This window comes from Panthera tigris, chromosome X, assembly GCF_018350195.1.
Source record: "Panthera tigris isolate Pti1 chromosome X, P.tigris_Pti1_mat1.1, whole genome shotgun sequence".
Taxonomy (NCBI): domain Eukaryota; kingdom Metazoa; phylum Chordata; class Mammalia; order Carnivora; family Felidae; genus Panthera; species Panthera tigris.
The window spans coordinates 11,248,272-11,273,817 of record NC_056677.1 but is presented as its reverse complement, the minus strand read 5'-3'; the positions used below and the strand labels follow the sequence as shown (position 1 = coordinate 11,273,817).

Here is a 25,546-nt window from a genome sequence, read left to right as displayed (position 1 = left end):
GGTCTTAAGGATCAGCATGCCATAGTATCTCTTTTAAAAGAGAAGCAAATATGATGAATCATAACATGTACCAAACATGAACAGTTTACCCTCAAATTTTCCCTACAAAGCTCTCTAAGGGAGTTTTTGTTTTTTCCAAATATATGAAGGTAATGCGTATTCCTTATAAAATACTCAGACTGTTCAAAGAAATATTAAAAAGAAACTAATAATCACCTATGATTCGGCTACTGAGATATAACCAATTTTAACACTTTGCCATGTATATTCTTGTAGATTTTTTAAGTGAATATTTGTAAATTTAAATAGAAATTTGATATGATGCATGTTCTTTTGTAACCTGCCTTTTTTCATTCATAAAAATTTTTAAATAGAAAAGTTCAAAGAATAGTATTGTAGTTATCTCTAGTCCTCACGTGGATGTTAACTATTGGTACTTTAAAAAAAATTCTGTTTGCCTCGTCTATGCTTTTGTGTACATATGCACGTATGTATCTACAGTTTTGCATAACCATTTAAAGCTTGCAAATATTGTAATACTTCACTCTTATGTATTTTAGCAGGAATTGCCTAAAAAATAAGGACATACTTGTATGTAGCCATACCATACTATTGTTACAGTTGGAAAATTAGTAATAATCTTTTAATCTTATTTACTATTCTCTCTGTATTCAGATGTCTCTAAGTGCCTCAAAAATGTTTTTTATATATGCTTATCTCAGGGTCTGGTCAAAGTTTACACTTGCAGTTGATCATTGTATGTCTTTGTTTTTTTATCTAGAATAATGCCCCTCCCCACTTTTTTACAATGAGACTAATGAGGAGGCGAGGCCAGTTGTCCATCTTTTTGGATTTATCTGTTTCCTTGTGTTGTCATTTTACTTTTTTCTCTGTCCCTGGCAAACTTCTTTCCTAAAGGGCCATATAGTAAATATTTGTACTTTGCAGGTTCTTCAAAACATTTTTGTAACTATTTTAATTATTGTGAATTTACTAAATGCTTATTGAGCACATATTAGATATGCATGTTGGCAATAGACAATAAAATATCATAGTGGACATGGAACCAAAAAGGAAAAGATTGATTACATTAAACCTTTTGTGCCCTGGGGGTGCCTGGGTGGCTCAGTAGGTTAAGCAGCTGACTTCTCAGGTCATAATCTCGCAGTTCATGAGTTCAGGCCCCACATCTGGCTCTGTGCTGACAGTTCAGAGCCTGGAGCCTACTTCAGATTCTGTCTCCCTCTCTCTCTGCCCCTCCCCCATTCATGCTCTGTGTCTGTCTGTCTCTCTCTCTCTCAAAAAAATAAACATTTAAAAAGTTAGAAAAAACCTTTTGTGCTCTGAATATATAAAAAGACAAATTATGTAAATAGTTATTGTAACAAGCGATGAAGGATTAATTTCCTTGGGACGTTTGGGTGGCTCAGTCAGTTGAGCGTCTGACTCTTGATTTTGGCTCAGGTCATGATCCTAGCTAGAGTCATGGGCTTGAGCCCTGTGTCTGGCTCTGCACTAAGTGTGGAGCCTGCTTAAGATTCTCTCTCTCCTTCTGCCCCCTCCCCCTCCCTCTCTCTGTCTCTTAAAAAAAATGATTAATTTCCTTAATATGAATATGCATTCAGAAACAGTATTGCTGAGAATGTAAAGTGGCTCAACCTCCTCAGAAGGAAAGTTGTTACAGCTATTAAAATGTGGACAGGACTTTTCTTCTTACTCTCGCCATTTTACTTCTAGAAATCTGTCCTAAGGATATACTTGTACAGTAAACAAAGATGATTTTATAGGAATGTTTATATAGTATTTATAGACAACAAAATTCAGTCTAAATATCCATCATTAGGAGTTTGGCAAATCAGTTATCATATACCTGAACTATGGAATACCATGAAGCTATCAAGAAGAATAAGGTAGATCTTTATACTGAGTTAGAAATGATGCCAAAATAATTTAATTTATGAAAGCATGACTTTTAGAAATTCCACCTCTGGTAATGTGTCACCCACTTTATTTGGACCAACTCTTCTGATAAAACCAAGTTAAAATCATAGTTGAAATATGTCTTTAAAATCTCCCTAAAAGCTTCAGAGAGGTGAAAATATAAATTACCAGGCCAAGCTCTAAAGGCTGGAACCCAGAGAGAACCCAGAGAACACTGATACTGCTTTTGCCCTGGGAGCATTTGTGTTTAACCTAAAGCAGTAGTACCCTAGGCAACTGGCAGAAACAAACACAAAGTCCTCTCTCAAAACACACATTTATCCATGGCCTCTTATAAATCTCACAAGTAATTTTTCAAAGAAAATGAGCCACCCACAGAATAACTAAGCACATAAACAAGGCATCATGAGCAACTATTCACTGAAAATGACCGAATAGCATTTCTATGAACTAAAAAATACATTGAAATAAAAATGTCTCATCAGATGACTTTAACAGCTGACTCAAAGAGATACAGAGCAAAGAAGCAAACCAAACTATGTTACAAAAATTATTCAGAAGGTAGCACAGAGTCGTTGGAGGAAAATATTAAAAAAAAACACACAGGGGAGGCAGGAACATATGAAAGTGAATAAGACATAGTTGCATGTCCATTTTATTTCAAGTATCCACACGTTATTACTAGCTCTCAATTTGGATAAAAACATTTCCAAGTGTTGGAAGGCCTTTTAGAGATTAACAAGTCTTCCTTCCCCCTCCCCCATTTTATATATGAGGAAGCAAATAGCCAGAAAGGTTAAGTGACAGGCAGAACTTGAACCAGCGTCCGTTTCACCGTTCTTTCCCTTATAAAATTTGTTTTCCAACCGAACGGTTGGAAGGAAACAAGTTGGAGGGGAAACAAGGAGACCAGGACCTTGGAGAAACTTGTGCATGTGTACAGGAATGTTCACAGCATCACTGTTTGTAATAGCCTATGCCTGGATATAATCCAGATGTCCATCAGCAGAAGGATGGAGAAGTGAGCTGGTATGGTCACATGATGGAATACTACAGAGCAATGAAAGTCTACAACTACTAGTGACAAATGGGATGACTCTAAAACCTGGTACATACAGAATGATTCCATTCATAGAAGGTTTCAAAGCAAAACACACAAAAAACTAAAAATACTCTTTAGGAGTTACGGTGATGGTAAAATTATGTAGACAAACAAGGAAGTTACCTTAAGAGGCCAGGGTAGTGTTGCCTCCGTTGGAAAAAGAGGAGTTGGTGACTAGGGAGGGTCCACAGGCAGCCAACTGCGTATGGTTATTTGGGTGTTGACTTCCTGATTAGTTTGTAAAGTGTTTTCTGTATTCACTCTTCTCCATGTATAAGAGAAATCGCAATAAAAACAAAAAAGCAAGGTCTGGTGTCTTGTAGCACCCTATGTGCCTGTATTTGGTTTGGGGTGGATTTTACTTCCTTAGAGTGAGGAGAAAGAGAGCATTCCTTAACATAAGCATGGAAAGGTTCTAGAAAGATAAACAATATGTTGGCTGTACAAATGGGATTGAGGGTCTAGAAAGGGAAGTTGAAATGTATTTTTATGCTGTTTAAATGTGCTATCATGTGGTTATTTTTATAGTTTTATAATAGTACTTCACAACATAGAATATTTGAATAATCTAATGATTCACTATTTAGTCCTGGAGTTGGGGGCGGTGCATATTGAAAGTAGGGAAGAGAGAACACAGGTAACTTTTGAGGGTACCTTCATTGTCAGTCTGCGTACATATTCCTCTCTTCTACTCCCTACCCCTCCAGCATTCTCCAGTTAGACTCTCCCCCTCTGACGTGTCCAGCTCCCTCTCCCTAAGTCACAAATTACTCAGGGAGTGAGTGATACAGTGTGAATAATGTGGAGCCCTCAGAACTAGGTCAACAGATGGTTTTTAAATAATAGCTAGACACTTTACCTACTTTGTGCAGTGAGGTAAGATATAATTCAGTCTTTACTTTCTAACTTCTGTTCACCAATAAAAAGTTAGGGAATTTACCTGACTTTAACTGTAATTTGAAAGAAAGGAATTTAAAAACAGGATGCGTTTTGTTTTCCAGTATAGAAAAACATGTTACATTAAAAGCTGGATTAATACTTCAATAGTCTCAGGTATCCATCTGAAATGAAATAGCTTCTGTAAGTTCAAAGACATGACTTTAAATTTTCAGTAGCAAAATATATTTCATGAATGTTCCATCTTTAGTAGTGAAATCTATTTATCTGGTATAATAAAAGGAATGGATTGCTCTTTGCCCAGTCTTTGTTTTCTGTAGTTAAGAGTTGACCCCAGCACTGTTTATTAGCACAAAATTAAACTTGTAACAGTTTGGGGGCTATGTGTTATCTTTAAAATTTGCTATAGGGGCACCTGGGTGGCTCAGTCAGTTGAGCGTCTGATTCTTGATTTTGGCTCAGTTCATGATCCCAGCGTCATGGGATCAAGCCCTGCATTGGGCTCTGTGCTGAGCGTGGAGCCTGCTTAGGGTTCTCTCTCCATCTGCCCCTCTTCCCAGCTTGTATGCCGGTGCTGTCTCTCTCTCTCTCTCTCTCTCTCTCTCTCTCTAATAATAAATAAATAAATTTGCTATAGATGTTATATTAAACAGGATTTCAAATAGTATCAAATTAAAAGTGACCATTTCTACTCATAATGATGTCTTTGCTTTTTGAAGCCGAAATTATTTCAGCAACGAGAAAAATAGTTTTCTTGTGGGGGATAGGAGTGTTGGTAGGCCTTAATTTTTATTCATATGGATTACACATTCATGTTCATATTGATTGATTACTTAATTCAGTGGTGAAATGCATGCTAATACATTGGCATTCTCTCAGTTTGATATATAAACTCTGTTGCAGTTACTTGCTCTGTTTTTTCCTTTATAATTACTTAACATTTACAAAGAAAATAGTTTTGCTCTGAGAAGTATTCTCTGCTTTTCTACGGAAAGATGAATTAATAAACGAATTTGGAGAAAGTACTTTCTGAATTAATGGTATTGTCAGACTTCATTTGAAATGATGTCTCTGGCAATGATTTTTTTTTTTCTACTTTACAGGTTGGATTGGCTTCTATTCAGGAATTAAAGCAGCATCTCTTGCTTAAGGAAAAAATTATTTCAAAATATTGGAAAATTTTAATAAACCTGATTCAAGGGAAAGATGAAAGTACATCAGCTGCAGAGAAGGTAAAATTCATCATGTGACCATTGTATCATTTTATGAATTGAAAATCTACAAGCTATTGGAAGTCATTTTTTTTTTTTTACTTTTTAGTTTTTTCCTTTTTTAAAAAATTTAAATTTTAGTTAACATAAAATGTAATATTAGTTTCAGTAGTGGAATTTGGTGATTCATCACTTACATATGACACCCAAGTGTTACAAGTGCCCTCCTTAGTACCCATCACCCATCTAGCCCATCTCCCACCTACCTTCCTCTGTCAACTCATAGTTTGTCCTCTGTCATTAAGAGTCTCCTGTGGTTTATTTCAGTCTCTTCTCTTTCATTCCCCTGCTTCACCTATATTTATCTGTTTTGGTTCTTAAATTCCACATAGGAGTGAAATCATATGGTATTTGTCTTTCTCTGATTGACGTATTTCGCTTAGCATAATACATTCTAGTTCCACCTACTTCATTGTAAATGGCAAGATTTCATTCTTTTTGATGGCTGAGTAATATTCCATTGTATGTATATGTATGTACGTGTGTGTATATATATACGTACATACCTACATACCACATCTTTATCCATTCATCAGTCGATGGACATTTGGGCTCTTTCCATAGTTTGGCTATTGTTGCTAATGCTTCTATAAACATTGGGGTGCGTGTACCCCTTTTGAATCTGTATTTTTGTATCCTTTGGGTAAATACCTAATAGTGCAATTGCTGGGGTGTTGGGTAGTTCTGTTTTTAGTTTCTTGAGACAAACGTCCATACTCTTCTCCAGAGTAGCTGCACCGGTTTGCACCAGTTGCACCACCAACAGTGCAGGAGGGTTCCCCTTTCTCTGAATCCTTGCCAACACCTGTTGTTTCTTGTGTTGTTCATGTTAGCCATTCTGACAGATGTGAGGTGGTATCTCACCATGGTTTTGATTTGTATTTTCCTTATGATGAGTGATGTGGAGCATCTTTTCATGTGTCTGTTACCCATCTGGATGTCTTCTTTGGAAAAGTGTTTATTCATGTCTTCTGCCCGTTTCTTCACTGGATTATTTGTTTTTTGGGTGTTGAGTTTGGTGAGCTCTTTATAGATTTTGGATACTAACACTTTATCAGATATGTTGTTGGCAAATATCTTCTCCCATTCTGTAGGCTGCCTTTTATATTTGTTGATTGTTTCCTTTTCTGTGCAGAAGCTTTTTATCTTGATGAGGTCCCAATAGTTAATGTTTGCTTTTGTTTCCCTTGTCTCTGGCACCATGTCTAGTAAGTTGTTCTGGCCGAGGTCAAAGAGGTTTGTTTATCCTCTTTGTGTTATCCTCTGGGATTTTGATGGTTTCCTGTCTCACATTTAGGTTTTTCATCCATTTTGAATTCATTTTTGTGTATGGCGTAAGACAGTGGTGCGGTTCCATTCTTCTGCATATTGCCATCCAGTTTTCCTAGCACCATTTGTTGGAGAGACTGTCTTTTTTCCGTTAGATATTCTTTCCTGCTTTGTCAAAGATGAGTTGATCATATAGTTGTGGGTCTTGAAGAGTTATTTACATTGGAATATTTGGATATATTGGAAAATTCCACTCAATGGAGGCAAGGAGCAAAGTGGCAGGGATTATAATGCTGGACTTTTGTGACTTAAAAATATTTGATTAAGGAGTCAGTATTTTACCAATTTGCAAATTATTCTTAATCTATAGGATACTAAAATCCCAGTTGTCAGGAGCCTTGGGGAACAAGTCCTTTTGTTTAAAAGATTTAACTATTAAACATTTTTATTTGTGTAGTTTCAATAGAAATCACCCCTAAGTGAATTATATATTTTCTGACTTCTTAAACAGAATATACTGAGCATTATGTAACCTTTTATTAATGAATACATAATTTCATCATTATAATAATCGTTCTTTTCATCTATTGCAGTGTTCATTTCTAAGGCTATTTATTCTTGTAGTTAATGCCCCCAAATTGCTGTGCTTTTTTAGTGTTTATATCTGCTTTTTATAATTTTACTCTAATGTTCTTTATAGTTGACCAGCATAAGAACCTCTTTAGGTTCTTGCAATTACTTATGTCAATACGGTAGTGTAGAAGGTTACCAAAAACTCCTTCAACTTCATAAAAAATAGTATTTATGAACATTAGTTCCATACAGAGAAAGACAGTGTAGTAAAATTACAAATAAATTAAGAAAAGCTGGACATGGAGAAACTTGATACTACATTTTACTCCCTCAAGTCACCTTAGTGCCTAGCTTGGAATTCCTTCTAGATTGACCAGTCTTGCAGCGGTCTATGCCTTGTGTCTGTATTTCAGTCTTAGCAACATGAGGACTTGGGTCCAAAATATGATTCCATTAATGTAAGAATCATAACAGAAGCACAGCATGTTGCTTTTCTGTATTACTGTTCTAATCTCTTGGGAAAGCTCATGAAAGTCATTGTTAAAAGTCTCCCCCATGTCCCTTTCCCACCTCATACCAGTGATTTTGCTAGTATTAGAAAAGGGGAAGAAATGTTTCGAAATTAATGCACTGAAATAATTATGTGCAAGGCACCATTTTGGGCTGTTTACATGATTAATTTTAAAAGCAATTCTGGCAGGCAGTAAAAATTACCCCAGGTTTCAGATGAATGGCCTGTCTCAAATCTCACAGCTCCTGGCAAAGGTATCAGATTCCTAGAAACTTGTTCAGCCTACTATAATGTAAGTGTATCTTATTACATATTACAGACGTTTTTTCAGTAATTACCACATAGAGGGGCAGTATAGAGTAATGGTTAAAATAGGACATGGGCTCTGGAACCAGTCTACTTTGGTTCAAATCCCAGCTCTGCCACTTGCTAGCTGTGTGACCTTAGCCTCCTATCTTCCTTACCTGGAAAACGTACATAATAATACTACCTAACTAAGGTACTGGGGGTTTTGTGAAGGTTAAGCAGATTGAATCCTGAGTAACACTGAGAACAGTGCTGGACACGTAGTAAGCATTCAGTAAGTGTTCTGAATCATTATGATTATTATTTCTCCTCCTCCCACCATTTCTATTGTTGTTATAAATCGATATATGTGTGGAAGTGAGTGAATGTGGCCTGGACTTTAAGAGTACAATTTTAGCCATGATTGATCAGCAGTCTAAAGATTTTTAATCAGGTTTATTTGTACAAAATTTTACAGTTATCATTTTAGTCTAAGTCACTTTAATAATCTTTGGATTGTTCTCAGCCCACCCAGGACATATATTATCAGGTTATTTTGGACTCCAAGTTTATATCTTTGCTGGCTCTGTGTTGGATACCCCATCTTGTTTCCAGTCAGGCCATGCTTCTTGGTCTCAGTAGATAGTTTATTATATATAGGTTCTATAAATTTTGTTTTAGTGATTTATATATAGCCTATAGTATAAAATGGTATGGTGCAGATGACAGTGTATTTTAAAATATGTAAGCTTTAAGGCCCGACTGAAAGCTGATTTACATTATTTTTTTAGTTTTGCTACATTGGTAGTTTTTTTGGTAGTAAGTTATTAAACATGTTTTTCTTTAAGGCACATCTTGTTACTCTTTGTGGTAAAGAAGAAAACCCTGTCTGCACCTTTGAGGAAAAGATACCAGATGATTTTCAAGATTCAGAACGGCTAATAGAGAAGATATGGTACCGTGTAATAGATGATAGCTTGGTTGTTGGAGTGAAAACGACATCTTCTTTGAAGCTGTAAGTATCATGATAACATTATCTTGATGGTCTAGAATAGCAGTGTCCAACAGAAATATAATGTTAGCCACATAAGGAATTTTAAATGTTCTAATCAGCCATGTTAAAAATGTAAATGGAAACAGGTGAAATTAATTTTCACAATATTGTATCCAAAACATTATCATTGCTGAGGGGTAAACAATGTTCAATATTAAAAAGTAGAGTTTATTCAAGTTATTTAGGGGAGTATAGAATACAATTTTTACTCTAAACGGGGGGTGGGGGGGGAAGAAAGCTACCTCAAAAATAAAATCCAGCATTATTTTACTGTTCCTTTCTCCTAAGGAAATTATTTTCCTGAAGTTCAACGTATTTACAGTGTTGTTGGCTTTCCTATTTCAAGAAATGTGCTATTACAGGATCTTTAAAAATGTGTTTGGTTTTTGCACTTAATTTTTTGATAATTTGAAATGATACTTTCTAGGAAAAGAGAGGATATAGTTTTGTTATTGTTTGTGTAGCATTTAATCATCTCTTTGATTCTAAAGAATGAGCTTTTGGACTCAACTCTGGATTTTTTACAGGTCCCTGAATCATGTGACTTTATCACTGGTAATGGATCAAGCTCATAGCTCCAGCTGTCGACTTATTAAGTGTCACAATAGGGTGATCAAGTTGAGTAGGGATTTTCCCCCAGCATCACGCTCAGTGCCATGTGAAATAGGATCAGAGGCAAAAAGGATCAAGTTGACTATTGATAGTGAGGAAGAGGGAGAGGAAGAGGAAGAAGAAGAGGAAGAGGAGAAGGATGAGGAAAGCTCTGCTGGAGAACAAGCATCTGAGAAAGAGTGTGTGCAAGTCATTACTGCTGTAACACCTTTTTCACCACTTTTAGCATTCATTGATTTCTGTTGCATTGTGCTGCTACAAATTAGGGAGAGGGAAAATGGTAACTCTTCTGAAGATCATTATATTTGGTGTGGCAGACTTTTCATAAGTCTAGAAGATCTTTCAAGTAGGAAATACCTGCTGACATTTCCAAAGAAGAAACCTATAGGTAATTTTTGTTGGTACTTTTTAATCATATACCTAATTGAATTAGAAAATTTTAAGAACTCTTTCGATTTGATAATGGACAGTTTAATGACAGAGCTTGTGACATGTTTTTCTCATAGAACACGTGGAAGATCTCTTTGCACTTCTCACAGCATTTAACAGAGCTTGTTTTCAAATCACATCGCCCAGCTATTCTCTGACTTCAATGAAGACGTGGCTACTAGATCACATGAAATGTGAAGTAATCCAAGAATTTCCAGAAATTTGCTTTTGCAAAAGGCCAGGAAGTTTCTATGGCACACTCTTTAACTGGAAACAAAGAACACCATTTGAAGGGATTTTGATAGTCTATTCCAGGTAATGCCCATCAAATTGGAATATGTCCAGAGAAGTTAGTGCATATGTGTGTGGTCCAAGAGTCATCTCCAGAGTAGATATCTGTGTCACTGTGGGACACGTTCAGGTCATTGTCTGGGATAGCATGAATGGACACAGGTGGCCTCATTTAGAAACTGAAGCTTTTAACTTCATGTTTGTTTTTGGCTTTTTTTTTTTTTTTAGTCGGTTAGGACCTAATAGTTATTTTAAGATTTCTACTTATCTTTCCCCGACAATGAAATTTTAAAAATAGAATACTGATGTTATTACTCAGAGAAAAAAATGTCATCAGGAAGCAATTGATTAACATTAACGGATTGGTATAGGATATGTATATTTGATTGCTACAATCTGAATTATATCAAAAGATCACATGCAGGCAGTATTGGTTCTATTCATCAGTAGATGAATATTAAGTGATTACTACAGTAAGTTGTACACGACTGCTTTGTGCTGTCCCGAGTTTTGTAATATTGTGTTTGTTTTTTTATTTCAGGAATCAAACAGTTTTGTTCCAGTGCCTTCATAATCTCATCGGAGCTCTCCCTATAAATTGTTTCTTGAAAAAACTAAAATCAGGAAGTGAGGATTTCCTAATTGATCATTTGGCATCATCTTTGGAGAAGGAATTGGTTATCCTTGGTTCTCTTTCTTCTGCCTTAGTTGAGGTTGAAAACAACTTGGTGCAGAGTTGCGAAGCAAGCAAAGAAAAGAGTAGTGGTGTTGTGGCTGCTTTATCAGACAGAAAGGAAAACATCCATCCCTACAGAAAAGAATTTCAGAGAGAAAAGACACAAACGTTGGGGACGAACCTAAAAGTGAGTGGTGCTCTTTATAGAGAAATGACTTTGAAATTAGCTGAGGTTCAGCTGAGATCAGACCTTGCTGCACAGAAACTGGCTGGTTTATAATTACCATCTCAATTTGATTATATTTTGAAATATGGTTTCTCTGCCAGGACGTTTTGGTTCCACATTTGTTTTAATTTTACATTCTGTGCTTCCTTTGCAAAAATAAAGATCGAGGCTTTACCGGCGGTGCACAGAACAGCACGCCTTAGAACAGCAATTGTCAGCTGGGGTCATTTTGCTTCTCTCCACCCGCATCCCCCACCTAGGGATTTGGCTGTGTCTGGAGAGTTGGTGGTTTTTTTTGTTTGTTTGTTTGTTTTGGCTGTGAGAAGTAATTGGGGGTGGGGAGGGTGTGGCAGGGCTGCTATTCGCATCTCGCATCTCGTGGGTGGAGACCAGGGGTGCTGCTAAACATCTTACTCTGCACAGGACAGCTCCCACGACAAACAGTGACGCTGCCCCAAATGTCAGTAATGCCAAGGACGAGAAATCCTACTTAAAGTTACCACTTAAGTGAAGACTGAAGTGATCTAACAGTATTCTGGTCCAAACCTTTAAAAAAGTAAATGGTCCTTTTATTGTATCCTGTTTAGTAGAACCTAGCGTATAAAAATCCGCTTCAAACAGATAAACAAGGTTGTTAGGATTCACAAGTTTCTGTGGAAACTGAAATGGCAGTGTCTAGGTGAGACCATTAAAATGAAAATCTTTGAACCCCTTGTTAATTTAAATTTTATTAGAAAGCTCCTCGGAAATTGTGTAAGTCTATAGAAATATGAAAATTTTAGGGCATTTCTCTGAAAAGCATATTTCTTTCAAAAGGCTAAACATACTTCATACACCACTCTTTAAAAAAACTGAAAATGGCTTTAAGCTGTTTGTAATTCCAACTCCAGGCCAAGGTAAGATACAGAATTGTAACTAAAGTAACTTAAAGAATATGACGCTCCCTTAGGGACTGAGAAATTTCAAAATAAGTGAAAATTCACTTAACAGTTAAAAAGTGATTTTTAAGAGGTCCAGTGAGACATTTCAAAGGGGTAAAGATTCAGCCTATTCTTTTTTGGGAAAAATAAGAATTCTGGAGTAATGAGAGAATGTCAGGAGAGGGGAAGACACAAAAGGGCATGGGCCAAAAAGTGTTTTGGATTCTTTTCTCTCTAAAATGTTAAGTGAGATGGAAGTTTTGATCTCACTTGAAAGAAACAGATGATGATAGAAAGTGGCATTTCATGCTTGCAGCTCTGAAGTGCTAATTTCCACCATGCCTTCAAAATGCTTGTACCTCATGATCTGGTGACGCAGATGGGTTTAGAAAATATAGGTTATAACTTTCTTGTCTTGGTTTTTATGATTGTCCATATAACATGCTACCTCTCGTTTTAGTAATCCATTACGAGTGGAGATAGAACCCTTCAGCTCTCTTTCAGGATTAATTATGGAAGTCTGGAAGCATTATGTGTCAGAAGATACATTCAAACTGCCTGTGACATGTTCTGAAAGAACAGCCATGTATAAAATATAGGAACTAAATTGTAAAATGGAGGCTGTCAGAAAGTAAACAATTTAATTATAATAGTTAATTGCTAGGAAAGTTAGGATAATTGAAGAAAAGCATGTTGCTTATTTTTTTTATCTATAAAAGGAACCAAAAAGCATTACTCTATATACACCAAAAAACCTCTTTGCAAGTGAGTTTTGTACTCCAGTATATTTTTTCTACTCACTACATACAAGAAAAGGCAAAGTTGCAGCGAATGATGCCCTTGCCACTCTCTTATGAGTCACTAGTGTTTGTACCTGTAAGCACATTCTTCTGACCACTGCCCTCTTGAATCTGAGGGTACCCTCAACAACGCTTCTCCCAAATCCACACTGAAGTGAAAATGAGCTTTGTTTTAGAATGGAGCATGCCACAGTTTTCAGACACCAGACTTTCTGTTGTCCTCCTGATCCCTTACCTAAGGAACATGTGCAAGCCAGCTTATGTAGGACCTTTTTCTGTTCGGTGATTAGGTTGAGGGAGGGGGAAGAAAGGTAACATTAATTAACTGCCAACTATATGCCAAACAGTAAGCTAGAAACACACATACATACAAATATCCATATCCATACATATGTATGCTTAAATCCTTCACAGCAACCCATAAAGTAGAACTATTAGAATTGTCCCCAGTATGAAAAAAATGTTAGGCCAAATTAAGGGTATGCATGCAAACAACTTGATACTATATACCCTTGTTACAAATATCTTCAAAATGAGCAGCTCCTTTTAGAATTCTAATAATATATAAATGAATCTTTTATTGTTCTGATAACATCTCTTTATACCATATAAAATTGACTACTCAGTTTTTCTCAGTCTTTTTTTTTTTATTGTCAAGTTAGCTAACATACAGTGTGCTCTTGGCTTCAGGAGTAGATTCCCATGATTCATCACTTACATACAACACCCAGTGCTCATCCCAACAAGTGCCCTCTTCAATGGCCATCACCCATTTTTCTCCACCCCCCTTACCCCTGTCAACCTCAGTTTATTCTCTGTATTTAAGAGTCTCTTATGGTTTGCCTCCCTCTCTATTTGTATCTTATTTTTCCTTCCCTTCCCCTGTGGTCATCTAAGTTTCTCAAATTCCACATATGAGTGAAATCATATATTTGTCTTTCTCTGACTGACTTGTTTTTCTTAGCATAATACCCTCCAGTTTCATACACGCTGTTACAAATGGCAAGGTTTCATTCTTTTTCATTGCCAAGTAGTATTCCATTGTGTATATATACCACATCTTTATCCATTCATCAGTTGATGGACATTTAGGCTCTTTCCATAATTTGGCTATTGTTGATAGCGCTGCTATAAACATGGGGGTGCATGTGCTCCTTCGAATCAGCACTCCTGTATCCTTTGGATAAGTTCCTCACAGTGCAATTGCTGGGTTGTACGGTAATACTATTTTTAATTTTTTGAGGAACCTCCATCCTGTTTTCCAGAGTGGCTGCACCAGTTTGCATTCTCACCTACAGTGCAAGAAGGTTCCCGTTTCTCCACATCCTCGCCAACATCTGTTGTTTCCTAAGTTGTTAAATTAGACCACTCCGACAGGTGTGAGGTGGTATCTCAATGTGGTTTTGACTTGTATTTCCCTGATGATGAGTGATGTTGAGCATCTTTTCATGTGTCTGTTTGCCATCTGATGTCTTCTTTGGAAAAGTGTCTATTCATGTCTTCATTTGATTAATCCATTTCTTCACTGGATTATTTGTTTTTCGGGTGTTGAGTTTGGTAAGTTCTTTATAGATTTTGGATACTAACCCTTTATCTGATATGTCGTTTGCAAATATCTTCTCTCATTCCATCAGTTGACTTTTATATTTGTTGATTGTTTCCTTTGCAGTGCAGAAGTATTTTTAGCTTGATGAAATCTCAATAGTTCCTTTTTGCTTTTATTTCCCTTGCCTTTGGAGACATGTCAAGTAATAAGTTGCTGAGGCTGAGGTCAAAGAGGCTGCTGCCTGTTTTCTCCTCTAGGATTTTGATGGTTTCCTGTCTCACATTTAGGTTTTTCATCCATTTTGAGTTTATTTTTATGTATGGTGTAAGAAAGTGGTCCGGTTTCATTCTTGTGCATGTTGCTGTCCAGTTCTCCCAGCACTGTTTGCTAAAGAGACTGTCTTTTTTCCATTGGATACTCTTTCCTGCTTTGTCAAAGATTGGTTGATCATATATTTGTGGGTCTATTTCTGAGTTCTCTATTCTCTTTGTGTGGTTTTTTAAAATTTTTTAAAATTTTTAAATATATTTTTGAGAGAGAGAGAGAGAGATACAGAACGTGAGTGGGGGGGAACGGGCAGAGAGAGAGGGAGACACAGGATATGAAGCAGGCTCCAGGCTCTGGGCTGTCAGCACAGAGCCTGACGCGGGGCTTGAACTCATGAATGCGAGATCATGACCTGAGCTGAAGTTGGATGCTTAACCGACAGCCACCCAGGTGCCCCTGTGTGTCTGTTTTTGTGCCAATACCATACTGTCTTGATGATTACAGCTTTGTAATACAGACTAAAGTCAGGAGTTGTGATGCCTCTAGCTTTGGTTTTCTTTTTCAACATTACTTTGGCTATTTGGGGTCTTTTGTGGGTCGCTACAAATTTTAGGATTATTGATTCTAGCTCTGTGAAGAATGCTGGTGCTATTTTGATTAGGATTGCATTGAATGTGCAGATTGCTTTGGGTAGTATTGACATTTTAACAATATTTGTTCTTTCAATCCATGAGCATGGAATGTCTTTCCATTTCTTTGTGTCTTTCTCAATTTCCTTCATAAGCTTTCTAAGGTCATCGGCATACAAATCTTTTACCTCTTTGGGTAGGTTTATTCTTAGGTAGTTTATGGTTCTTGGTGCAATTGTAAATGGGATTGATTCCTTGATATCTCTTTCTGCTGTTTCATTATTAGTATATAGAAATGCAGTTGGTTTCTGTACATTGATTTTATATCCTGCGGCTTTGCTGAATTCAAGTATCAGCTCTAGCAGTTTTTTGGTGGAGTCTTTTGGGTTTTCCATGTAGAGTATCATGTCATTGGTGAAGAGTGAAAGTTTGACTTCTTTGCCAATTTGAATACCTTTTATTTCATTTTGTTGTCTGATTGCTGAGGCTAGGACTTCCAACACTATGTTAAACAATAGTGGTGAGAGTGGACATCCCTGTTGTATTCCTGATCCCAGGGGGAAAGCTTTTTTCCCCATTGAGGATGATGTTAGCTGTGGGCCTTTCTTATATGGCTTTTATGATGTTAAGGTATGCTCCTTCTGTCCCGAGTTTCTTGAGGTTTTTTATTAAGAAAGGGTACTGTATTTTGTCAAATGCTTTTTCTGCATCTATTGACAGGATCATTTGGTTATCCTTTCTTCTGTTGATGTGTTGTGTCACATTGATTGATTTGCAAATATTGAACCAGTCCTGCAGCCCAGGAATGAATCCCACTTGATCATGGTGAATAATTCTTTTAATATGCTGTTGAATTCGATTTGCTAGTATCTTGTTGAGAATTTTTGCATCCATGTTCATCAGGGATATTGGCCTGTACTTCTCCTTTTTAGTGGGGTCTTTATCTGGTTTGGGAAATCAAGGTAATTCTGGCTTCATAGAATGAGTCTGCAAGTTTTCCTTCCGTTCTATTTTTCGAACAACCGGAGAAGAATAGGTATTAACTTTTATTTAAATGGTAGAATTCCCCTGGGAAGCCATTTGGCCCAAGGCTCTTATTTGTTGGGAGATTTTCGATAACCGGTTCAATTTCTTCACTGGCAATGGGTCCGTTCAAATTTTCTATTTCTTCCCATTTGAGTTTTGGTAATGTGTGAGTGTTTAGGAATTTGTCCATTTCTTCCCGATTGTCCCATTTGTTGGCATATAATTTTTCATAGTATTCTCTAATAATTGTATTTCTATGGTGTTGGTTGTGATCTCTCCTCTTTCATTCGTGATTTTATCTCTTTGGGTCCTCTCTTTTCTTTTTGGGAAGTCTGGCTAGGGGTTATCAATTTTGTTTATTCTTTCAAATAAACAGCTCTTAAATTCATTGATCTGGTTTTTTTGGGGAGGGGGGATACTACATTGTTTATTACTGCTTTAATCTTTATTATTTCTCTTCTGCTGGCTTTGGGATTTCTTTGCTGCTGCCTTTCTAGTTCCTTTAGGTGTGAGGTTTGGTTCTGTATTTGGGACCTTTCTTGCTTCTTGAGATAGACCTGGACTGCAATGTAGTTTCCTCTTAGGACTGCCTTTGCTGCATCCCAAACGGTTTAGACTGTCATGTTTTCATTTTCATTTGCTTCCGTATATTTTTTAATTTCTTCTTCAATTTCCTGGTTGACCCATTCATTCTTTAGTAGGATGTTCTTTAACCTCCATATATTTGGGGGCTTTCCAAATTTTTTCTTGTGCGTGATTTCAAGTTTCATAGTGTTGTGATCTGAAAATATGCACGGTATGATCTCAATCCCTTTATATTTGTTGAGGGCTGTTTTGGGACCCAGTATGTGATCTATTTTGGAGAATGTTCCATGTGCATTCAAGAAGAATGTGTATTCTGCTTTTGGATGAAAAGTTCTGAATGTGTCCGTTAAGTCCATCTGGTCCAATGTGTCATTCAGAGCCATTTTTTCCTTATTGATTTTCTGCCTAGATGATCTGTCCATTACTGTAAGTGGAGTATTAAAGTCCCCTACAGTCATGGTATTACTATCTATACATTCATTTATGTTTGTGACTAATTGATTTATATATTTGGGTGCATAAACATTGGGGGCATAAACATTTATAACTGTTAGCTCTTCTTGATGGATAAGCTCCTTCATTATGCTACAGTGCCCTTCATCTCTTGTTACAGTGTTTGTTTTAAAATCTAGTTTGTCTGATACAAGTATGGCTATTCCAGCTTTCTTTTGACTTCCAGTAGCATGATAGATAGTTCTCCATCCCTTCACTTTCAGTCTGCAGGTGTCCTTAGGTCTAAAATGATTCTCTTATAGGCAGCATATAGATGGATCTTGTTTTTTTATCCATTCTGATACCCTGTGTCTTTTGGGCATTTAGTCCATTTACTTTCAGAGCGATTATTGAAAGATACGGATTTAGTGTCATTGTGTTATCTGTAGGTTTTGTGCTTGTGGTTGTGTCTCTGGTCCTTTGTAGTCTTTGCTGCTTTCCACTCACAGAGTCCCCCTTAGGATCTCCTGCAGGGCTGGTTTAGTGGTCATGAACTCCTTTAGTTTTTGTCTGGGAAAGCCTTTATCTCTCCTTCCATTCTGAATGACAGCCTTGCTGGATAAAGGATTCTTGGCCGCATACTTTTCCTATTCATCACATTGAATATTTCCTGCCACTCCCTTCTGGCCTGCCAAGTTTCGGTGGACAGGTCTGCTACTACCCTTATGTGTCTTCCCTTGTAGGTTAAGGCCTGTTTGTCCCTAGCTGCTTTCAGAATTCTCTTATCTTTGTATTTTGCCAGTTTCACTACGATATGTTGTGGTGTTGACCTGTTTTATTGATTTTGAAGGGAATTCTTTGTGCCTCTTGGACTTGGATGCCTGTTTCCTTCCCCAGATTAGAGAAGTTCTCAGCTCTAATTTGTCCAAATAAACCTTCTGCCCCTTTCTCTCTCTCTTCTTCTTCTGGAACTCCTATGATACGGATATTGTTTCATTTCATGGAATCACTTAGCTCTCTAATTCTCCTCTGGTGTTCTGGTAATTTCCTTTCCCTGCTTTTTTCAGCTTCATTATTTTCCATATTTTTTTCTTCTGTTTCACCTATTCTCTCCTCTGTTCCTTCCGTCCTCCTTGTCATTGCATGTAGTTATTTTGCATCTAGTTTATAGCATTTCTTAATTTATCAGGACTATTTCTTAGGTCTTTCATCTCTGAAGCAATAGATTCTCTGCGGTCTTCTATGCTTTTTTCAATTTTGGCTATTTAGTCTCATGACAGTGATTATAACTTCTTGTTCAGATATATTGTTTATATCTGTTTTGAACAATTCTCTGGCTGTTATTTCTTCTTGGAATGTCTTTTGAGGAGAATTCTTCCGTTTCATCATTTTGCCTAGGTTTCTGTCTTTTATGTCTTTTAATAGCTTGTTATGTGTCCTGTACCTGCAAGAACTACTGTACTACAAAGGGGTCATACCCTGTCCAGGGCCTGGCACTCCAGGAAGTGTTTCTGGTGTATGTTGCGTGCACTCCGTTGTTGTGTATATGGCTGCTCTACCCCACTGGTCAGTCCTCTGCAGAGCTCCTCCTTGTTTGTAGTGGTAGAGTGTTTGGACCTTCCACCAGGTGTGATTTGATTTGTTTGTTGAAGTAACCCTGGAAAAAAGAAAAGGGGAGGGGACATATTAAACCGCAGGACAGTTGTCTGTTTGCACCTGCGACCTGTGGCTGTGCTGGACTGGAGGAGGGCCCATCTGGTTCTGTCAGTGTCAATCTCACTCCGGTAAATAAGTGGGTGCCAGGCTCGGAGGGGCAGAGTTTGGTATAGACGGGTCCAGCCTCCACTGGGGGCCGTGTCCTGCTCTCTGAAGTCCCACGTTGTTGGTGATGGGGAGAAAAACGGTAACACACCAATCTCTCCTCCCCAGAGTGGGTGTCTCAAACCACACTGTTCAGGCAGCCCTCACAAAGTAGCACGGACGGCTGGCTTGTGCTGCTCTAGTCTTCCGGGCCCCCTAGACACTCAGCTGGGATTCAAACCCTGATGTCTTAAAGGATCCCGCCCCACGCGGACCCAGTTCTGGGGCAGGGCCCCTCCACCCTGCCGATATGGCTGGCGCCTGCAGGGTCTTTTATCCTTGGGTGGGCAATACGCCCTCTTCCCACAGTACTCGAGGGAGGGACTGTGCTCTCCCAGTGCGCCCCTGAGATCACTACCATGCCCCGGGCCAGCTCCCCTCCCCACAGGCACACACTCAGAGGGACTCTGGTCTGGAGAAAGTGGCACACTTTTGAAAACTCTGATCTTCAGCTCCTAAGGCTGTTTGCAAAGTTGAGACTGGTACTCTCCGTATTTTTTGCTTCCCATTCCAGGGTCTGGAAAGGTTTTTCTCTTGTCCTAGCACAACACTGCAATCCACACCTTCTCTTTCTCTCCCTTTTGTCATTCCACAGAAGGGGATCCCTCCCCTCCGTGCCCATGCAGTTTTATGTCCCCCAATTTGCATACACACACCTCTGTCCCACCACGCCATCTCCCTCCACTTGTGGAGATTTTTCTGTCACTCTGCAGTTTGATTTCCTTGGTGTTCCAAGTGTTTTGACTTCAATACAGCTGTATTTGAAGGACGAGGGAAATCCCAGTCCCCCTACTTCACCATCTTAATTCCTCCAGTTTTTCCCAGTCTTGGAAAGGGAAAGATCTAATTAACTTACTTCTTTGCTGGCTCTTCCCAATAAAAGCAAAAAAGTCAACTGTCCAGGCTAGAAACCTATGTAAAGCTTGCTCTCTCTCTCTTCCTCTCTCCCCCTCTCTCTCTTTTTGCCTAAAACTTGGACAATACCAGATACTGAGAGATATCCTTTCCCTTCCTTGTACAGAAAGTTGTGGCAACATTACTTTCCATTCTAAGAATTTGACAGTGAAAACGATTTCTTGGGTAACTCCATCTTCTGGAGAAAGGCGTTTCCTACTAAAGCCCTTTTGGTGCAATGGAAAGAATGCTGATCCGTAAACTGTGTACTTAATTGAATCCTTTGTTCTCTTTTCCCTTTTTGAGTTTCCTGGATCTGTTACTTGAATTGCTTTCTGCCTCAACAAAATAGCCCTCTCTTATCAAATCCTACTGTGTTGAGTATCTTTCCCTGTGCTAATGGTCTGGCTGCTTTCTGGGATCTTCTTTCAAAAATCTTGTCTTGCCTTTTAATTCAGTAGGGTAGCAGGTGCTGTCGGATAGTGAGTGGTCGTAAGGGCAGAAAGTCAGAAACCTGTGCCCTCACCGTTCGCATTTTCTTGTGCTACACTTGGGAACAGCTGCAGTGGACAGAAATGCTTCTGTCCATGACTGAAGTCGACATAATGGTCCTGAGTTCAGCTAGGAAGATTCTTTAGCATCTTAAACTTTATCTTTATCCATTTCATCTCAGGAGCAGTCACTTGCCCCAGAAGTACAAGCAGTGTTATGGACCAGTACAGCATGCCGTTAGTAATCAGCTAAACACTTAGCACTGGATACCAAGTCAGTCAGAAGTGGGAGAGAAGTGTAATGCGCTCTGCTGATGGCCTTTTCCTCGTTGATTTCGTCCTTTTCTTGTAGCAGAACTCTCACTTTGTTCAAGAAACTTCTTTCCACTGTTCATGTGATTGGAAAGGTGGACCCCACCCCCAGTTCCAGAGGTTCCTCCTGACTAGAGGAAGCCATTTAATGTAAGACGTTTGCTTGGCAGCTGTTACCGCTCTGGGGTGGGCACAGGTCCTCAATCGGGAAAAAAAAGTTCCTTTTGACAGAAATCAAGGTTTTGATTAATCGCACCTGCGAAGATTCCTCACTGTTAGACGTGGGAAAAAGAATTCCAGAGGACAGAACTCACTGTGGCCTGTGTAGACTCCCAGGACAGGAACAGTTTCCCGTGGAAGCAAGACACTTGTAACTGCTAAAAGAAAACTGGGGCCCCACACACTCCTTTCCTTTCTGAGCAGTGGCCCTCTGCCTTCTTTCCTGGTTTTTGGTTTTGATTTTTTTTTTTTTTTTTTGGTTTAAACTCAATTTCGTTTGTACCTGATAGTAGTTTATATCTGAGATAACTTGCTTTAATTTTCAAAAAAAATTCTTTGTATTTTCTCTGTTCCTTAGCTGAGCTTCTGTCTGGCATGACCCCAGGCCACTGGTTTAATTAGGCTTTCCTCAGTGGGTTAGAGGTATATGTCTGATTATTTAACCTCTTTCTCCAGATTTCCTGTCTTATTTTTTAATCAGATTTTGCTTTTTATTTTTAATTTAAAAAAAAATTTAAGTATAGTTGCCATGAATGTAAAATTATACATGTAAGTGCATATTTCTTATGTTTCTTAGGTATCAGGAGAATTAAGACTTGCAATTCTCTGTCGTTGTTTTTATATCCTCAGCTATATCCTTTCCAGTAGGAAGGAGAGAAATCTTGGTCAATTCTGACTTTCTAAGAGTCTTTGTGCTAGGAAAAACAGGTTGGATATTCTGGGACTGTTTTGGAAATACAGCAGTACTGCTGTGTCAGAAGAGATGCACACCATTATTACTTTTTTTTTTTTTTTTTTTTTTTTTTTTAATTTATTTTTGGGACAGAGAGAGACAGAGCATGAACGGGGGAGGGGCAGAGAGAGAGGGAGACACAGAATCGGAAACAGGCTCCAGGCTCCGAGCCATCAGCCCAGAGCCTGACGCGGGGCTCGAACTCACGGACCGCGAGATCGTGACCTGGCTGAAGTCGGACGCTTAACCGACTGCGCCACCCAGGTGCCCCACCATTATTACTTTTGAGCTCGTAGCTTTTTCGAAGGTAACAAAGGTACTAGAACATGAACAGTTGCCTTTTAATACATACTAGGGAACAAAATATAAGCCTTTCTAACCATTCTAACCTCATTTAAAAAACAAGATGTTGGGAATTTTTAGTGTAGTTTTTGTAAACCTGATGAGGTGTTTTAAGGTTTAGAATGACCCAGTAATTCAGTTATGTTAAGTTCAATAATATAATCTTCTTATAAGTTATCCAAACAGGAAACGAATAGGCTGTGACACTCGAAAAATTCTGGTAAGTGTAGTAAAAGCATGGGGAGTGGGGGCCAGCAGTAGCATCTGAAGGGAGCCAAGACCAAATGTGCTCTTGATCATCTGCAAAATCTTCAGAGAAAATGAACATGTAGTACATGTGTTGACCCAAAGAAGGGGACGTGGGGTTTGGTGTGCAGGCTGGTCTGGTGTTTCCTGGAGCTGGTGCCGCCTGGAACAGGAAAGAGTTAGCCTGCAACTACAAATAGTAGGAGCAATAATAATAAACTATTTGGCTTCTACAGTTGGTTTGTAATAACACAGTGCCATGTCATCTGACAGTTTTAGGTTAACCAGATGCACCTATTGTTAGAAAAAGATTACAAGAAATGTACAGTTCAATAAAATTATAAATTTGTTCATATAATTGAATTATCAGGGGAAATGTGTTCCATGCTATCCTCAGTCCTGTAATGGACAAGTTCTTAGAGTTGATTGGTGGCCCCGCCTGAGTTTTATCTTTTGACTGCTGCCCTCCAACTCTATTTAAATCCCTGAGTCTCTCTTCCTTATTTTCTTTCAGCTGTTTTTGTTAGAACTATCACTCTCCAGACATATTGCCATTTACCATTGCTCACCCATAGTCGGAAGTCTCTTAAATGAGTCAGTTCCTTAAATGACCCTTAAGTAACTTCTCTTTGAGCCGTCTCTAGGAGGTTTTAAGGTTCTCTGAAGTGTTTGTTGTTGGTAGGGAATCACTGTGGTAGAGGGTGGAATCCCACAAAAAGTTGAGATCTGTCTAGCCTAGAAGACATGGTTTTATTCCATAGGAGTACTACATCACTTGAGAAGAAAAGGGGTAGAATTCTGTTTTCTCTTTTAACTGTTTCCGTGCTCTAATCCTTCCAAATGACATGCCAATAGAAAACATTTCGTCTCTTTCAAAATGTCAGTGCTGTATGAAGTGGAAGGGGATATGGAGATCTTTCATTCAATCATGTGTTTATTGACATTTTACTGAATACCAGGTCATGCCCAGGTGTATCAGCACGTGCTGGGGATATAAAGATGAATTCAAAACCTTCTGGGCACTGTGCTCATTAGGGGCACCCTCTGGGAGCAAGAGTTCTTAATTTGGGGGAACAAGACTTTTTGGGAATCTGATAAAAGCTAAGAAGAGTATTCATGTCGGAGGTAGCTGTGGATTACAGTGCTATTGGAATTTTGCCTGATTCAGGGATCATCTGCCAGACCTGTTCATGCCCCATAAAGAAAGGTGCACAGAGAAATTTATACATGAAGAAGTTCAAACCAGAGCACTTGGTCCAGTAAAAGGTGTCTAAAATACTTAAATCATGCAATTTTGAAAACCTTATTGACGGAAAACTTGGTTTTATTATATTGGTGAACCCATAAAATAATTATATTCAAAACCCTTTTTTTTAAGTTTATTTTGAGAGAGACAGAGATAGCATGAGTGGGGGAGGGGCAGAGAGAAAGGAAGAGAGAGAATCCCAAGCAGGCTCCACACTGCCAGTGCGGAGCCAGATGCAGGGCTTGAACTCAGGAAACGGTGAGATCATGACCTGAACCGAAACCAAGAGGCAGAGGTTCAACCAACTGAGCTACCCAGGCACTGCTCAAAACCCTTTTAGAATCAAAAAGAAGAAAACAAATTTGTTGTGAAAATTAAAGTAACACATCTATGTATGTTAAAGCAATTTCCTTAAACTGATTATCTGAATTATTTTGCCTATTGCAGCAAACACATAACATTAAATTTACCATCTTAATCATTTTAATTGTATAGTTCAGTAGGGTTTAGTATGTTCGCATTGTTGTGAAACAGATCTCTAGAACTTTTTAATATTGCAAAACTGAAACTCTGTACCCAGTAAACATTAATTCTAGCTCCTCCTCTCCCCAGCCCTTTGTCTACACTTATTAATAATTCTCAGCAATGGTTGTACATAAGAACCACCTGAGGACTTCTTAGAGTGATTGGCTGATCCTGAGCCCCACCCCAAAGATACTGATCCAGTTGTTCTAGGTTCTGCCTTGGGCCTTGGCATCAGTGTAAAAGCTCCCCAGGTGGTTCTGACATACATCCAGGGTTGAGAGCTACCACTTTACTAGAAGCAGCAAATTAGCTTGACCCTTTCAGAGGGCACAGTTTCACAGATTTTTCTTTGTCACTGGAATATTTCTCTTAACAATGTAATATCACCTTGTTTCTCAAGCTTTAATGTACATATAAATCACCTGGGGATCTTGTTCAACTCTACTTTCCGATTCAGCAGGTCTAGGGTGGGGCACGAGACTGCAGGTCTAATAATCTCACAGATGAGGTTGATGCTCCTGGTTCATAGACTCCATTCAGATTCAAGGGTGATAAGCCACCCTATGGTATTGTCAAAGTCCAGGCTTTTGTGTTGGGAAACATTGAAGTTTTTAAATATAGTTTCGTTGTCATGCCATATATTCTCACAGTCAGATATATTTTTTGAATGGATAAGTACAAAGTAATCCATCTCTGCTGGCATTGTGCTCCTACTGATACAAATTCTGCACAGAAGTATTGCCTTGTATGATCTCTGTTCCAAAATCTTTGGTGATGAAAGGAAAACCAAAGGATACCTTAGACTCTTACTTGCTTCTTTGACATTTTCTAATTTAGGTTATCTTCCATGCTTTCTCTCCACAATCATTGTGAAAGGATATCTTTTCTTTAATTCCTAATGATGAAAAATTACTTTGAATACTGAAACAATGGAAAGATGATTGTACAATGCCTAATGACACCCTTCATCCATTAGGACTTATATTGAAAGAATACCCAACTCAAAACAAATTGATCAGTGAGGGAGATGTCCTGGTTATTATAACTGGTGGGTGCTGTGCAAGCTTGAGTCTGTTTGATTCAGCAGCTCAGCTGGGTATCAAGGATGTTCTCATCTTCATTCTAAGATTGGCTCCCCACACAGTACAGAAAGGCTGCAACACTTCCAGAATACACATCTGTACATCACTGCATCCAGAAAGAGAAAGCTTACAGAAGAGCGAGGAGCCTTCTTTTCCAAAGGAAAATCTTGCCTCATGTCTTACTGCCCACATTTAGTCACACATTCAGTCCTGAAATGGTCGATGGCCATGTGAATACCCTGTATGAGTTGGCT

At 38.4% G+C, this 25,546-nt stretch overlaps 1 protein-coding gene across 3 annotated transcripts in view; it reads left to right on the top strand.

Annotated features, from left to right (window-relative positions):
• The window catches only part of FANCB (FA complementation group B), a 92,388-nt gene that overhangs the window by 12,196 nt on the left and 54,646 nt on the right, over nt 1-25,546 (top strand). For 2 of the 3 annotated variants that reach the window (XR_006213496.1, XM_042974827.1), the window contains 5 exons: nt 5,044-5,172; nt 8,698-8,864; nt 9,431-9,903; nt 10,022-10,259; nt 10,777-11,098. Coding sequence is in view for 2 of the 3 variants with exons in the window: in XM_042974827.1 (XP_042830761.1) it covers nt 5,044-5,172; nt 8,698-8,864; nt 9,431-9,903; nt 10,022-10,259; nt 10,777-11,098 (1,329 nt within the window). In the remaining variant the exon portion in view is untranslated. Of the gene's footprint in view, nt 1-5,043; nt 5,173-8,697; nt 8,865-9,430; nt 9,904-10,021; nt 10,260-10,776; nt 11,464-25,546 lie in introns of those variants that run through there. The other variant, XM_042974828.1, reaches the window with a different exon arrangement.